Raw genomic sequence first — 14,519 nt, forward strand, 5'->3', positions numbered from 1 at the left:
ACAAAATGAAACTGTCAGACTTTGACTTATCTACCAGATAAAAGCAACTGGACCTGTTCCTTGCTACCCCGATTGCGCCGTCCTTCGAAATTGGGGTGTTTTAGTACGAGCGTTTTTTAGCGACATACTAAGACCAGAATTTGACTCTTCCCTGTCTTGATAAGGGTTTTTGCGCAAATTTATAAACGTGTTATTTCTACCAGAGTAAAGATATTCAGCTGTACAAAAAAGGCAGTGTAAAGGCAAGCTGAATAAAAAGAAAAAACGTCGCACGCTCGGATTTCGTCGCCAAAAACGCACAGGTCCCGTGTCTTAGGGTTATAGGGAGCTTCAGCACGCGCGTATTTGAGACGCGGACGGCAACCGGAAGAGAAAATTTTGCGCGCTAGGACAGTGGTGTCTCCCAGATTTTTATAGTAATCATCTCTAATGGAGAAAAAAATACTTGGCAATGTAAATGTGGTTGTGTGAAGACAAGTGAAAAAGGAAAACAGCTCACTTCCGGTTGCCGGTTGCCGTCTGCCTTTCAGAAACGTTGCTCCCACTGACTCGATTCACGAGTCCGGTTATGTCTACGTTGTTCGAGAGTTTGATTTTAACCGGATTGCAAGCGCTTTGAGGACCTCGACTTTGTCATACTTCACTTAGACAACCAGGAAATGCCCAATATAATTAAACCGGGTCAATTGATTTTTTCTTGTTTTTGTAAGCAGAAGAGACTTCAACAGCATCACGGCTGATAGAACATGTGTTAGATTGGATGAACAATCGACGTGAGAATTCCAAGTGTACACAAGCTAAAGAATTCCTTCATAGCGAGATCTTTGGTCGAATCAAGCTGGCTTGCATTTCTTTATCTTGCCTTGTCGTGCTGATAACTCTGATATCTTGCACTATCAAGTGGTTTGATATCAAGGCAACGAAGAAGGAAACGATTCACTGCGAAACAGGTAATTTTGCCCACACCATCCAACATGGTGCCTTACAACTATTGTAGGTCTGTCGGTCAGTGAGGAAGGACCTCATACGAAAAGATTATTTATGACCTAATTCAATTTTTTAGCGATCGATTATACACATCTGGGAAGCATTCCCATATTTCAGTCCCATTACAAGGCTCGAGCCCTATCTGATGTGCGTATTCCGTGGAGGTGTTTTCTCACAGCTACATGTACCATATTTTAGCACCTTATTTTGCGCGTCACAGTTCAAGGGGGCGGACGCGTCACAGTAAAATGGGCCCGGCCGACTTAAGAGGAACGATCAAGGACACTTGAGTAGGACCTACTAAGAAAAAAACACCCTAAAACTTCGTATAAGCCCCTCCATCAGTAAGCCCCTATAAATTCGATGTGCGAAAGGCCTCCGATTGTAAGCCACCACGAATGTGAACCCCCGTGGACTAAAATGTCTCACTGATGTACAAAATAAAGTAGGTATTATATTGAATTTTCTAGAAACTTTGAGGCACCGTATGAACTACTACGAAAAGTAATCTACTGAATCAACTATAACTGGTGTGTCATTTCAACTATGTACACGCGGAACGAAATATATATTCCTTTCCAAAAAGGTTTCTTGTTGTCTTGCCTGAAAATGATATGTGCGTAGTATTACGTTGTGGATAGTTTCAACTTAAATGCGAAGTCTATTTGTGTGCATGTTGAAAAATCACTCATTTATTGGCATGAATGATTTTGCTGCACTAATTTTCAGTCCTGGAGTAAGCTTTTAGGGCACCGCGCACCGGTGGCTCAGTTGGTTGAGCACCGGGCTGTCACGCGGGAGGTCGTGAGTTCAACTCCGGCCGGACCAACACTCAGGGTCTTTAAATAACTGACAGAGGAGAAAGTGCTGCCTTTGTAATTACATCTGCAAATGGTTAGACTCTCTAGTCTTCTCGGATAAGGACGATAAGCCGGAGGTCCCGTCTCACAACCCTTCAATGTTCATAATCCAGTGGGACGTAAAAGAACCCGCACACTTGTCGCAAAGAGTAGGGCATGTAGTTCCCGGTGTTGTGGTCTGTCTTTGTATATATCTCTTTCTGTATTACAGAGGGCCATGTGTTAGAAAACTCTTTACTGGGTTAATCATGTATTACCCTCTCAAAATAAAGAATATTGTATTGTATTGTATTGTATTGTATTGTATTGTATTGTTTGAATAAAACCGCCTTTTGTAAAAGCCTCCTTCAAAAATAAGCTCTTCAGAATTGTACAGTATGTGACTTGATCCCTTACATCTTTTACAGCGTTTTCTCCTGAACAACTTGTGATTGCTGTCCAACTTGCCACACAGTTCGCAATATGGATGGGTTTGGTGTCTTTACTCATTGAAATATTCGGCGCATTTATCAGGTACAAAATAGTGAATACCTTCCCAGGGTCCCTATAAAAACGTTTAGCTAACCTTGTTCCAGAGAACAAAAACTTGAAGATGAACGACCCTGGGGTCGAGATTGGCACAGAGAGTCAAAGAAAGTCCGCGAAAAAGTGGTCGACAGAAGTTTTGCAGTGTTTAATGCAAAGTCAAAAGCAAAACAGTCTCTGAAGCTAAAGGTCTCTGAAGAGTCTCTTGGCCGAGACGAAACGAGCGTTAGACTAGCCACGAACATTTTACAAGTATTTGACAATAGTTTTGCTTTTGTATAAAACGCAACAAATTTTACAAACTACAGTACCAGGAAGGCAGGCGTTTTTCTTGGCTGAGTGAACGTGTCGTAACTGAACGAAGTTTATAGCATAAATCTTTCCTCGAAACTCCAAAATTTTGTTGAGTATATTAGAAACAAATAATCGTACGATCTTCTCTTTCAGTTTGGAATTAACTAGGTTCTTGTGATGTTTTAAAAGTTCTCAAACTGGATTTTGCGATCTTTTAAACATCACTCGTGTCTCACTCGTGTCTATTAATCCTAAGTAAACTCGAGATGATCGTGAGATTTCCCACATGAATTAAACGTCTTTATATGTGAGAGATTTCGCTCTTGGACTAGCTTCTATTTACCTCTGACATGCCTCTAGCCATTTGTGTGCTCCATACTTTAGGGAGTTTACCTCTCGGATGGTAATGACGTAGTTTGCGATTTGATATCCCAGGTGCCTGGTGGAGCAATGTAATCGACGTTCAAAGCTGTGGCAGTTGTTTCAGTGTATTTTTTTCTCTGTGGTCGCTATGGTAATGTTTGCTATTAGCTTGGTGAGTAAGACGTAATAAAATTTAGTTTTTGACTTTATATGGTGATTTGGTCCTTTTCCGTCGACAACCGTTTTTGCTGGGATTTCATTACTTTTGCAGTAGTAAGAAGTAAATGTTTTTTTTTCTCTACTCAGAGCGCAAATAAAACTTAAACGTGGGATATTTCGTTCGGACCCACCGAGCTTCGTCAGCCACAATGCAAATGGGTTATATAATGGTTCCGAGGGAGCTAAGATGGTGTCATTGATGCTGGCTAAATCGAAGCCATTTGCCTTTGTTTAAAGAGAGCTTACGTAATCTTATCTCAATTGCCTCCCTTATTCGGCGTTTGAATGTGTTACTCACCGTGGCAAGAACTTTTGTTTTGCTGGAATCCACTGAATGACCCGTGAGCTGGCAATGTTCATGAACAGCTGACGAATTCCTTGAAAGATGTTCCTTTACTCGAGTTTCTAAGAAGTAAATGATTAATAAGAAAGTGAAGAAATATATTTTAGCGCACGATACATCTTGTGAGAGACTCAAAGGAGAGAACGGCAAACGGTCTGCATGAAAATTCAATACGGTTTAAATTAATTGGGAAAAAAATATCATAGCATGTAACCTGCCGTGTAGCGCGAATGCTAATTACGAAGGACATACGTTTTTTTCTTCCATGCATAGTACTCCCTCACAGCAGTGGATCGAGTTGTTCAAAGGAGCCTACCCAAAGTTATAGTAAATCTGTATAATAAAACTTCGTATCTGGAACTTACCAATGCATATGGACTCTTCAGAAGGTAAGCGTGGCATTTCTAGTTTGTCCGTATGCAAACACTTTCTTTGTGTATCGTGATGTTCCTTTTTTCTTTTTTCTTTTTATTGTATTGCTGTTCAACTCCGAATAGACCTCTTTACAGTTGTGTGCTTAGTTACCTGGTCTTTAAATGAAGGTGAGCTGGTGTTGACCTTGTTATGATACAGACCTCCGTCCTTTTCTCATGTTAATGATGTTGTTGTCATGCTAATTGGTAAGAATTTACTTGAGAAAAGCAGTGAGGTTTCTATCAAAACAGGGTCAACTCCAGCCTCACTTTGATTCGTAGGCCAGGTAACTAAGCACACAACTGTAAAATGAACTATTGTTTGGTTATTTTTCTAGCATGACTGGAGTTGGTGGTCGACCGGAGCTTCTCGTCATAGGTAGCAATTCACTAGACGGTCCCAGGGAGGTAAATTGCTCCACTCAGTTTATGTTAATTTGAGAAAGTACTGTTGAACATCAATCATTCTCCTTCAATCTATTCCTTGCTTTAGCAATACAACTTTTTGTACAAGCCTGGAAATCCTTACCAGCCCCCTCCGTTTGTCGGTGAGTAGAGACAGAGAGAAATGCAGAACGCTTGTAACAAGCATGACACCTGAGCTATACCGTAGTATGTTTGAACATGTTTAAGCGGAATTGTTTTATTATGTTTTGTAAATATGCACATCGTCACTGGTCGTATCGTTTTCCCGCCATTGACACAGGCCTCATGTTTTCCCGCTCTTTGCCCCGGTGGCCTGCCTTCTTTGATATCGGTGGCATTGGCTATTCCTACTGAAACCAGATGTGTCTGCGGGGGCCACTTCGTTGTTGATAGGGCTGTGCGCATGCGTAACTAAGGTACTTGCCTAATCGGCCTAACCGCAGTGTTGGTGCTTTTGTGTGTTAAGGTCCATTCAGGAATTTCTTGTTGTTTATCATTAGTCTCTTTTCTTCTCTTTCCGCGCTACACAACCACAGAAGCGTCACAAACCTGGCTAAACAGTAACCATTGGCTAAAAGAGTGAATTGTCAATTTTGTTGCAGCTATTTCTTATTTGTCCTCACTTTTTCAGCGCCTCATCAACCTCGCTTGGATTGGCAGATGTGGTTCGCGTCTTTGCAGTCTTACAATGATAACCCTTGGTTCCTAAGTTTTCTGCACAAATTGTTATTAGGGAAGCAAGACGTTTTGCAGCTTATGGGAAAAGGCCCTTTTGACCAATCTCCCCCAAAGTTTATTCGCGCTCAGCTGTTTTTGTACCACTACACACAGAACAGTTCCAGTTTATGGCAGGTGCTTTTGCACTCAAGGTTAGGCGAAGACTAAAAACAAGCATTCTTGTAAAGTTAACAACCTGACGGCTATCTTCGGCTAAGTAATTAAACTATTCAGTTCCGAGTAATGCACTCAGTATCGGGAACACTGTCAGTGTGAGGCAACTGCTCGTTGACTTTTAAACCCCTAGCGAGTGTCCGACCGGTCGACCGACGACTGAGCAAATCGAATGGATCGATCAAGCTACGGACATACCAACCTCTTCCTAGTAATTGCTTGCATTTTTCCTGAGCTTAATTGTTTGTTTGCTGTCGTAATCAACAGCACAGATAAAGCCTGGTGGACACGAGAGTTTACAAAGGAATATTTGCCATTTGTTGTCAGTAACAGCTCGCTGTCGACCTTGGAAGCAATGTTGGAAACTTATGGAGTCTACAGGGTACAAATCAAATTGCTTTAAGGGACTATGCCATCCAGCGCGCATGCGCAAGTTGGCCTGAAAATTTTTGTAATCGTCGGCCCAATCTTTTCAAATTCTGTCGAGGAGTTCGAGTGGCTCATTATTTCATCTGCTGGAATCGCGTTCATGCATCATCTTCAGAAAGTTTGCGACATTTTTTACAAACTAACAATCTTACGATTTATAGAAGGTTTTTGTGGCGATAAGTGTTTTAGGTTTTGCTTTTGAAGGATTGTTTTTGTGGAATTGTAATGCCCATTATCGTTTGGTTGTCGGTCCCTACTGTACATGTGCCCCAGCTGACATAGTCCCTTTAATTAATAAACCTCTGCTAGTAAACATCATTCTCAACGATGTCACTTGACTTAAATTATCGTTTTTTCCAGCCAAAGTTCGCGCCAGAAGTGACATGGGGCGTGCTCCATCCGCTCATCCGGGACCTAAGGAAAATACACAGACACTTGGCGCCCACCACTCTTATCAATGTCCTGCTTTCCATAGTGGTCACGTGTCTTGTATTCAAAGCTTGGTGGAGAAAGACCAGGAATAAAGTCTGGTAAAGAGAGGTTTATGCAATGATCTTGTTTCATTTTAACTTCACGCAAGCGTGAATTTTAGAGCATGTAAATCTTGGGGTTGAGCTAGAAACTGTTTGACCGTAAAGCATGTAGGGAAATCTTTGACTTGTACATATTCATTGAAGTGAAAATGACATCGTAAATTCCCACGACCTGCTCCCGTCTGACCTTGTTGGTAGAGCAGCGGTGATCTAACCCGTAGGTCATGGTTCAATTCGCACCGTTGTCAGAGTTTTTCTGTGTCCTTGTGTGGGCCCAATTCCGTTTGTAGGGCTAACTCGTATGTTAATGAAGCAAAATGTGAACGATGACGTCATCAAAGATTCCCTAAGGGTATTTTCCGAAAGTAACCCGGATCTCTGCATGTCGATCATTTTCCATTTGCCTTTTTGTTCCGCAGTTCTTCATCTTCAAACAATATTCGTAATAAGAACGAACCACCAGAGATAACTACTGGTAGAAAAGCGCACACCATTGCGGAAAGTCAACTGCAAAATGACCTGTCGACTGCTGAGAAACGGAACGCATGGGCTGGTTTTGTGGTTCAATTCCGAGAGGCTTTCATAAAGATGCAAAACACAATAAATCCCTGGTGTTCCCTTTTGCTTAGCAAACTTCAAGAAGTCGTTTCAAGATGCAAGACTATGTGGAAAAATAGAATGCCATCAGTAAAGGTACATTGGTTTTAAAGTATTCAACGTGAAATAGAGGGGTATTTAAATATTTTATTTTCTCAGTTCTTCAGTTAAAATTATATTTCAATTATATTTCCGGTACAGAAGAAAGCTTGAATGTTGGTCGACCTGGTATCCCAAACGAAGCGTCCTTTTTCAAAGCAGCTGGGTGGATGCCTATTCCAGGTGACACGACGGAGATCAAATGAGTTTGGCGGTCAGAATTTTTCCTGGGTCCTGGCTCCACAGCCTCGCGCTAAAAGTCTTGGAACATCAATAGACGACAGAAGATGAGAGAATAGTTCTTGTGGAGTTTACTCAAAGGAGATCTCTAGTTATTTTACGAGATCATCAACTGATTCCCTGTCATCCACCTACCGGCAATGGACGGATGCGGTGGCACATGCGACTGCAAATTTCCTGCAAGCTGTTCTGTCCTGTGCAAGATCGATGATTTCCTTTCTCTCTCTGTGGGCGACTGGGCATCTCCGGCCGGACATGTTACGAAATTTAGAAGGCACAATACGGTTCAAAATCTTCCATTCGCAAGATGTGTCCCAGGAAGCACATTCCTCAGTGAGAGGATCATTGCAGTCATTGAAGCAACTTGAATAAATTCTCAACCTCGGTTAATGCATTTCTCGTCCTCTGATTGGTTCACTCAACCTCGGTTATCAGCTCATATACCTTAATTTGACCTTATATGGCAAATGATTGTGCTAAGCGTTGCTAATTTAAAAATATTCTCGCCGGAAAGCTAAATTTCTCTCTGAATAAAGCAAAAAAAAAAAACGTTTCTTTGGAAAGTTTGGATCAATTCCGACGTTTAAATAAACGCGAAAACGTAAGAAATGTTTTTGTGATGGGCCTGCGTCCGTCTGACCACCAGGTATTACACAACATCGCATCTTCATGCAGGTTTTTCAAGTTCGCTCGGATTTTCTCGCTTTTTTCGCTCGTATTTCGTACTCCCAAACTTTTGGAGTTTAGGGAATTTAATAAAACAATTATTCCATTCGCGCTTGTTGGATATGAGACTGGTTGGCTATAGCCGAGTTGGCTATAGACGCTATGGGCGCTGCGCGCCTCATTGGCTTTTTACCATCTTATATCCAACGCGCGCTCATGGAATAATTGTTAATTATTCGCGCGGCGGCCATATTGGCCATAGACAATATATTTCGTACCTCCAGCCTCGAGTTGAAATGTTTGGGAACGAGTTTCGGTGCGCAAAAACAAAAGTTTTCAATCCCTCAGGACTCAACATGGCCGCTGTGTGATTAAACTGCAAAAATAAGAATACGGACAGAATGGGAGTTTTTCAATGAAAGGAAATGTTTTCAACACGATGCAAAGCCTGAGAATTTAGCTTGTCATCGCTTGTCACCCGTCATTTCGTTTATCCAATCAAATAAAGGACGTTTGAATGGTTTCGTCTATGTTGACATTCGCACGCTCCTTATTATACAATTGATACGATTCTCCGTCAGTGCAGTAAGAAGCCATAGTACTAGAAAATGGCCTAATTCTTGGGTTTCACTCACGTGATCAACAGCCATGTTTTTCAACGAAAACAAAAGAAGACGTTAGCATAATAATAGCTTTCAATTCCCGGAGGATTGGATCGGGACACCAACATGGCCGCCATTTCATTGTTTGGGGACACCAACATGGCGGCCGTGACGTCATGTGAAATCCAAGAATAGTGGAATAATAAATCCCTTATTGAATGGTTTAACATATAATACGTGCGGACATTTTGCTCGTCGTTCGAAGTTTTCCTCGCCCCGAAATACTGCGCAACTCGCAAAATATCCGCGCGTATTATATGTTAAACCATTCAATAACGTGTATATTTTCACAACGCGCGGTGAAGATTCGATTTTTTAGAAAAAGGAAAATCAAAGTATTTTATCAGTACCTATATAATAAACATAGAGTAATGTGTCATTTGGCGCACTACTGCAACAGCAAACCGTGTTTTAGGGTTAGATCATATGCCTTTTTATCCCTCACTCGGGTCGATGGCCTTGGCACCAAGCATGATGCAAAGGCACTGCGTGGCTGCGAACGCGTGAACCTTTGAGCGCGCTTAGCCAGAGGTTATTTATCTTTGGAAATCAACTGATTCAGCTTAAGTATGGAACTTAAAAAACTACGCCCAAAACATTTGCGCGTATTTTATCTTTACTACTTGTCATTTATTTATTTACTTATTTCTTTATTTATTCATTTGTTATTTATTAACCACTTTACTATTTAAAGCTGCTCGGCTTGCCTAGCGTATTTTTTCCTGTTTGTGAAATTTGCAGGAGATCTTTCAAGGATTTAGAGAGTGAATCTTTTTGCGTTTTTTTTTCACTCTGAACAGTCCGTTCCTAACTCAATCTTATTTAGCGAAAGGGCAAATCTGACCAGAAAGAAGGGTCAAAGTGAAGTGACTAGCTTCATGTCGATAAATGCTTTTCTCCTTTGCCTTTGGCTTTGCAACACTCTTTTTGAGGACGGTGCTTACTATTGTTATTGCGCATACGTTCTGCGCATCTCGAGATACTCGGATTCCCTATGGTTGGTACTTATTAATACAGGGATACTTTTGCGCGGTTCAAAACTATGCGGAGAAAGCAGAACTTAGCAAGTGATCTCGGTATCTAAAAGAAAATTGGGGGTAACCAAGCATTTTTCAGAGATAATTAAGCTTAATTAAGCTTTGTATTTAAAGGCTTTTTACAAATATTGTTAATTAATTATCTTCGAAAAGTGCGTGGTTACCCCCAACTTTCTTTTTGGATTTCAATAACACTTGTTAAGACCTGCTTTTCTCGCATATTCAGTAACTCACGCAAACATACCCTTTGAATAGATCTTATTCACGATGGCCGCCATGTTGGATTTGCTATTATCATGCAAATTAGCCACACACTTCTGAGGGGGCAAACAACACAAATTCGAGAGGTTGTAACGAACATCTTAGCCACACAGATGATTTGTTTCACGTTCATTGAATGTTTATCACCTAAGTAATAAAATAGAATGATTACACAAGTTATTTCGACGTTTTCTAGTGAAAAATGAGCAGCTAACGAAGTAGAAAGTCAAACTGTCAAATCCAAAGATATAAAATTATTATAAAAGGTACTTAATTCTAAATACTAAAATGGACTTTTAGCAATGTTATTTCAATATTTCGACTGTCCGATTTTCCGCAATTTGCCTTTTTTCCAATGTTTGCCCCCAGCATAACACATGGCTAATTTGCATGACAATTTGAAAACCAACATGGCGGCTATCGTTAATAGTGAATAAGGCCTATTAGTAGGCACCGTCCTTAATAATGAACAGCATTGGTAAGAATGAAAATGACGCCGAACGAGGCTGAACTTCCTGAAGTGATGTTTAATTTGCGATTGTTGAAGGGGAGATAAATTGAAGCCAGAAGCGCTGGCCACGACACGCTTTGGTTGAAGCTTCAGACCACCAATGACGTTTAGAATCTCGGCCCTATTAAGCACAAGGAGGGAAAGAGAAAACAGGGGTCAGCTCTCAAATCTCTTCAGTCCGAGAGCGTACCGCTTTCGGGAAATGGTAAATTAAACCTTGGCAAATCAGCAAGCAGGCCACTGTCTTCGCAGGGAAAACTATAACACTGAGGGGGAAGTGAATCGAAACTCCCCATCATTCTGATGTAGCCTAGAAGTTAAGAGCTTGCTTGGAAGCTAATCTTTTTCAAAAAATGGCATGGCCGTTTTTATACTAAAGACGCATAATTCTTCTGGGAGGAAATTGGGCAAACATTTTTTCTGCGTGTGTTAATTCGTCTAGTATCAAAGACGGGTACAGGACGCATTATGCGCACTAAACTGGATAGTTCGTCCAGAAGTATTATGCGTCTTATACCTGTCTTTATACCAGACGAATTTAACAGACGGAGAAAAAGATTTGCCCAAGTTCGTCCCAGATGGATTATTCTTATATGGGTCGTCCCGTCTTTACACTAGACGAATAACGGCTAATTTTACCGATAATCGAGCTATTTTCTAATAGTTCCATCCAGACCCTTGTCCTCTAAGCATTCCACGTTGAAATTTTAGAGGTTAACATTTTTGGGTCCGTCATTTGATTCAACATTCTTGATAGGTTTATCCACGGTTGCTTGCAAAAGGCAGCGGGACCTTGGCCATCGTTCTGTTCCATAGTGGTCAGCGGATGGAAAACGAGCGCATGCCTATTCGTTGTCTAAAATGGCGGGAAATCTTATCGTGATCTTGTACAGTTCGAAAACATGTCATGGTTGAGTTTTGGGTGATATTTCTCACCAAATCATGCCTTCTCAAGTAAGCAGTAGTGATTCGAACGATCTTGCCTCCAAGTATAATCATTTGTTGCAGCCAATCCGAGATCTAACGAAAAACTGGGACATTGATGTTGCCGCACAACTCGAGGAGTATCTGGCTGAGGTAAGGTTAGGATATGATTGCATTGCGTACGCGTGAGACAACTAAAATTTAGCTTAATATTTAAGCTTAATCAGTGTTATAAGTCATCGCTTATTCGATCGCAAAGGAAAAGGCGCATTTGTTTCATAAAGGCGTGACACTATGCATCCTGGATTTGCGAAGCGTTACGTTGCGATATAGTATTTTAATTTTATTTGGAAGGCCGGCAGTTCGGTTATGCACTAGTCATTTGTTTCCCCCACCCCTTGACCCCCGGGGATGGGTAGGGAAATTACATTTGAATGGTTGTAAAGTAGGTGTATTTCCACTGGGGACTAGAGCAGACAAACACACGTAATTCCCCCACCCCTCTGTTCCTAAAAGATTCTGAGTCATCAAGGAAATGTTAGGGAGATAACCACAATATACAGTTCTTGCCAATTGTGTGTGCCACATGAACTATATAAGGAACGAAACAAAAAAAAAAAAATGAACTGGATAGAAACAAGACAGGAATAAGTGACCAATAAAGAAAAAGTTAAGACATGATTGCTGTTCTTTTATTTTTTACTGCTGTAGTTTGCACTCTGGGCAAAACCAGACTTCCTCTGGGGGTGTCCTCTAAAGTCCCACACACTGGAGATGGAACCACTCATGCCTGAGGGGTAGGGCAGAGGAACGAAAATCTTGTAATTCCTACCCCCTAGAGGTGTAATTGTGCCGTAATCTCGTGTAATTGCCCTAGTAATTTCCCCATATGTCTCCACTATCCCCGGGGGTCGGGGGGTGGGGGAAACAAATGACTAGTGCATTAATTTGATCATATTCTTTTTTTAGATTGAAAGAATTAAGATATCGTTCGATGGAGGCAAAACCAGTATGAATTTTGCTGAAGCAGCTCTTCTTATTCAAGGATCAGCTTGCATCTACAGCAAAAAGGTATTAATTAAAGCTGCAGTTGAATGTCAATTTTACACCAGTGAGAGGTAAACTTATGTTGAAGGTTGCCATCTGGATACGCACCTTCCATCAAAACAGGACAGTAGTGTAGCAGCTATCATAACCTGTTATTGTTTGGTATTGTAAACAGCCTCTACTGTTTTTAAGTCTAAGTCATTGTTTCAATTGGTTAGTCTTTTGTTTTTGGCTATGGTAGTGAGCCAATCACATTACATGTTACGAGAGCTGCTACATCACCCAAGCAAGATGCTCCACCCCCATGGATGGGTCCCATCAGAATAAAACTGGTAGGAATCTTTTTTCAAAGTATAAAAAGGATTGGAAAGGTTTTTCAAGGGGTTCAAACAAAATATCCAAGGTATAGGAATCCCATCTAATCTCAAAGGTATAACTTTCTTCCTAGTTAAGTTATTTGAGAACCCTGATGATTAATTTGGTGGAGAGGGGGATTGGGGGGGGGGGGGGGGATCAAAACTGTGAACTCTTGCAACGTAGTCTGACTGAGGGGTTCACACCACTCCTGGAATTCCTGGAAAATTCCTGGATTCTTGAAAATTTCTTCTACGTCCCTGGAATCAACTCCTTGAAAATTCAATTTGGCATGAACTCCTGAAACACTCCTTGAATGTACCTGTTAATTAATATTGGTTGTACATGCAGTATTAAAAAAATATATATTTTGAATACATTTTTGTTCAAAAAAATGCTGTTTGTAATAAAAAGGCTGAGGAGCTAAAGCTTATTGATAATGAATTAGATATTGAGGAAGCTATGAAGAAGTTTCTCTACATACACTTTGACTTGGTAACTTGTTCTAAAGAAAAAAAGGAGGAAAAAGTATCTGTTTTTGAAAATATCTAGATATATTTAGACTGGGTCTTAGAATACAAGTTTTTTGTGTACATTCACTGAACACATTCACTGTTTTAGGTGGAGTATTTATATACATTAGTATATCAGACTTTGGATCTCATTGCAAGTAAAAAGTAAGTTGTTATTTGACAATGATTTTGTGTTTCAAGCACGAATGATGCTGCTTTTGGTGAATTGATTGAGAAGGTTTTTTGATACAGTTATCCTTTAAGATGTTGTGTATTAACTAACTGAGATGCTCCAACAAATTAAAATCATTATAATTGTTTTATGGTTCTTTCATCAGAAGACTTCAGCAAGCCTCATCTGTTGATGATCAGGGAAAAGACAAAGATGCATCATTCAGAGATGATAGTGTGGACGTACGTGAATACTAAGCCTCACTATTATTGAACGATTTTCAATTGTGTGTCGAAAGTATTTAACGAAAAACTTTGGTTTTCATTACTTTACTCAGTGATTGGTTCAAAGTTCTCGCGCCACCTTTTCAACCAATCAGAAGAGAAACCAAACCAATCGTGGCTTGTGCGTGCACATTTTCCAGCGCTTTGTGTCCGCTACAAGTAATTACTTTGAGTTTTGATTGGTTTACTGGATTGTCTCTGTCCTTTTTGATTGGCCAAAGTAATTATTTTGGTTTTGGTTTTTAACGACACTCATTTGAAAACCGCTCTAAAAAAAACCTTTGTAAACATGCTTTAATGTTTTATTGCTACATGTATGTCGACTCTAAGTACCAGATTTAAATTACAGTCTGTAACTGTGAGAATGCACTATCAAATGCTGCTAGTTTGTTGGTTTGTAATCTGTTGCCAGCAGTTTCTGTCCTTTCTTCTCCTTTAAAACCAAAACTTGATTTAATACGAGGTAATTGATCTGATTTACTTTCTCTTGTCTCTGATTAGCAGTTGCCAATTTTTTTTTTTTTTTAAATTTGAGCCTTACATGTATTTTGTGGAGATAATAAATTCATTTTTCTGTGCATTTTAGTTTCTCCTTTTAGATGACATAAAAGAAGCAAAAAATATTGACTTGAAAGAGGATGAAAGTGATTCTCACAAAGAGGTAATCAGAAATGATTTGTTTTGCAGATATCCCTTTGTCTCTCCCATCTCTCTTTTAATTTAATTAACATAATAGCTAGTGCATTTATTAATTTTGTGTGAAAGGAAAAGCCTTACAAGATCTGAGCAGTACTAGTGTACTATACATAAGGCTATAAAGGCCAATAAACTTTACGGCTTATAATGACTCAGTGCATGAGATATCTGTGT

At 40.2% G+C, this 14,519-nt stretch overlaps 1 protein-coding gene and 1 pseudogene across 1 annotated transcript in view; both read left to right on the plus strand.

The window, feature by feature from the left end:
- Window positions 1-9,315, plus strand: part of LOC137971831 (lipase maturation factor 2-like) — a 23,115-nt pseudogene extending 13,800 nt beyond the window's left edge.
- Window positions 9,316-11,214: 1,899 nt separating this feature from the next.
- The window catches only part of LOC137970674 (condensin-2 complex subunit H2-like), a 28,340-nt gene continuing 25,035 nt past the window's right edge, over window positions 11,215-14,519 (plus strand). Inside the window, exons 1-5 of the mRNA XM_068817202.1 lie at window positions 11,215-11,433; window positions 12,250-12,351; window positions 13,303-13,358; window positions 13,532-13,607; window positions 14,236-14,310. Of these exons, the coding sequence (XP_068673303.1) occupies window positions 11,299-11,433; window positions 12,250-12,351; window positions 13,303-13,358; window positions 13,532-13,607; window positions 14,236-14,310 (444 nt within the window). The 5' untranslated portion in view covers window positions 11,215-11,298. The remainder of the gene's footprint in view (window positions 11,434-12,249; window positions 12,352-13,302; window positions 13,359-13,531; window positions 13,608-14,235; window positions 14,311-14,519) is intronic.

The sequence above is a fragment of the Montipora foliosa genome, chromosome 9 (genome assembly GCF_036669935.1).
Source record: "Montipora foliosa isolate CH-2021 chromosome 9, ASM3666993v2, whole genome shotgun sequence".
Lineage (NCBI taxonomy): Eukaryota > Metazoa > Cnidaria > Anthozoa > Scleractinia > Acroporidae > Montipora > Montipora foliosa.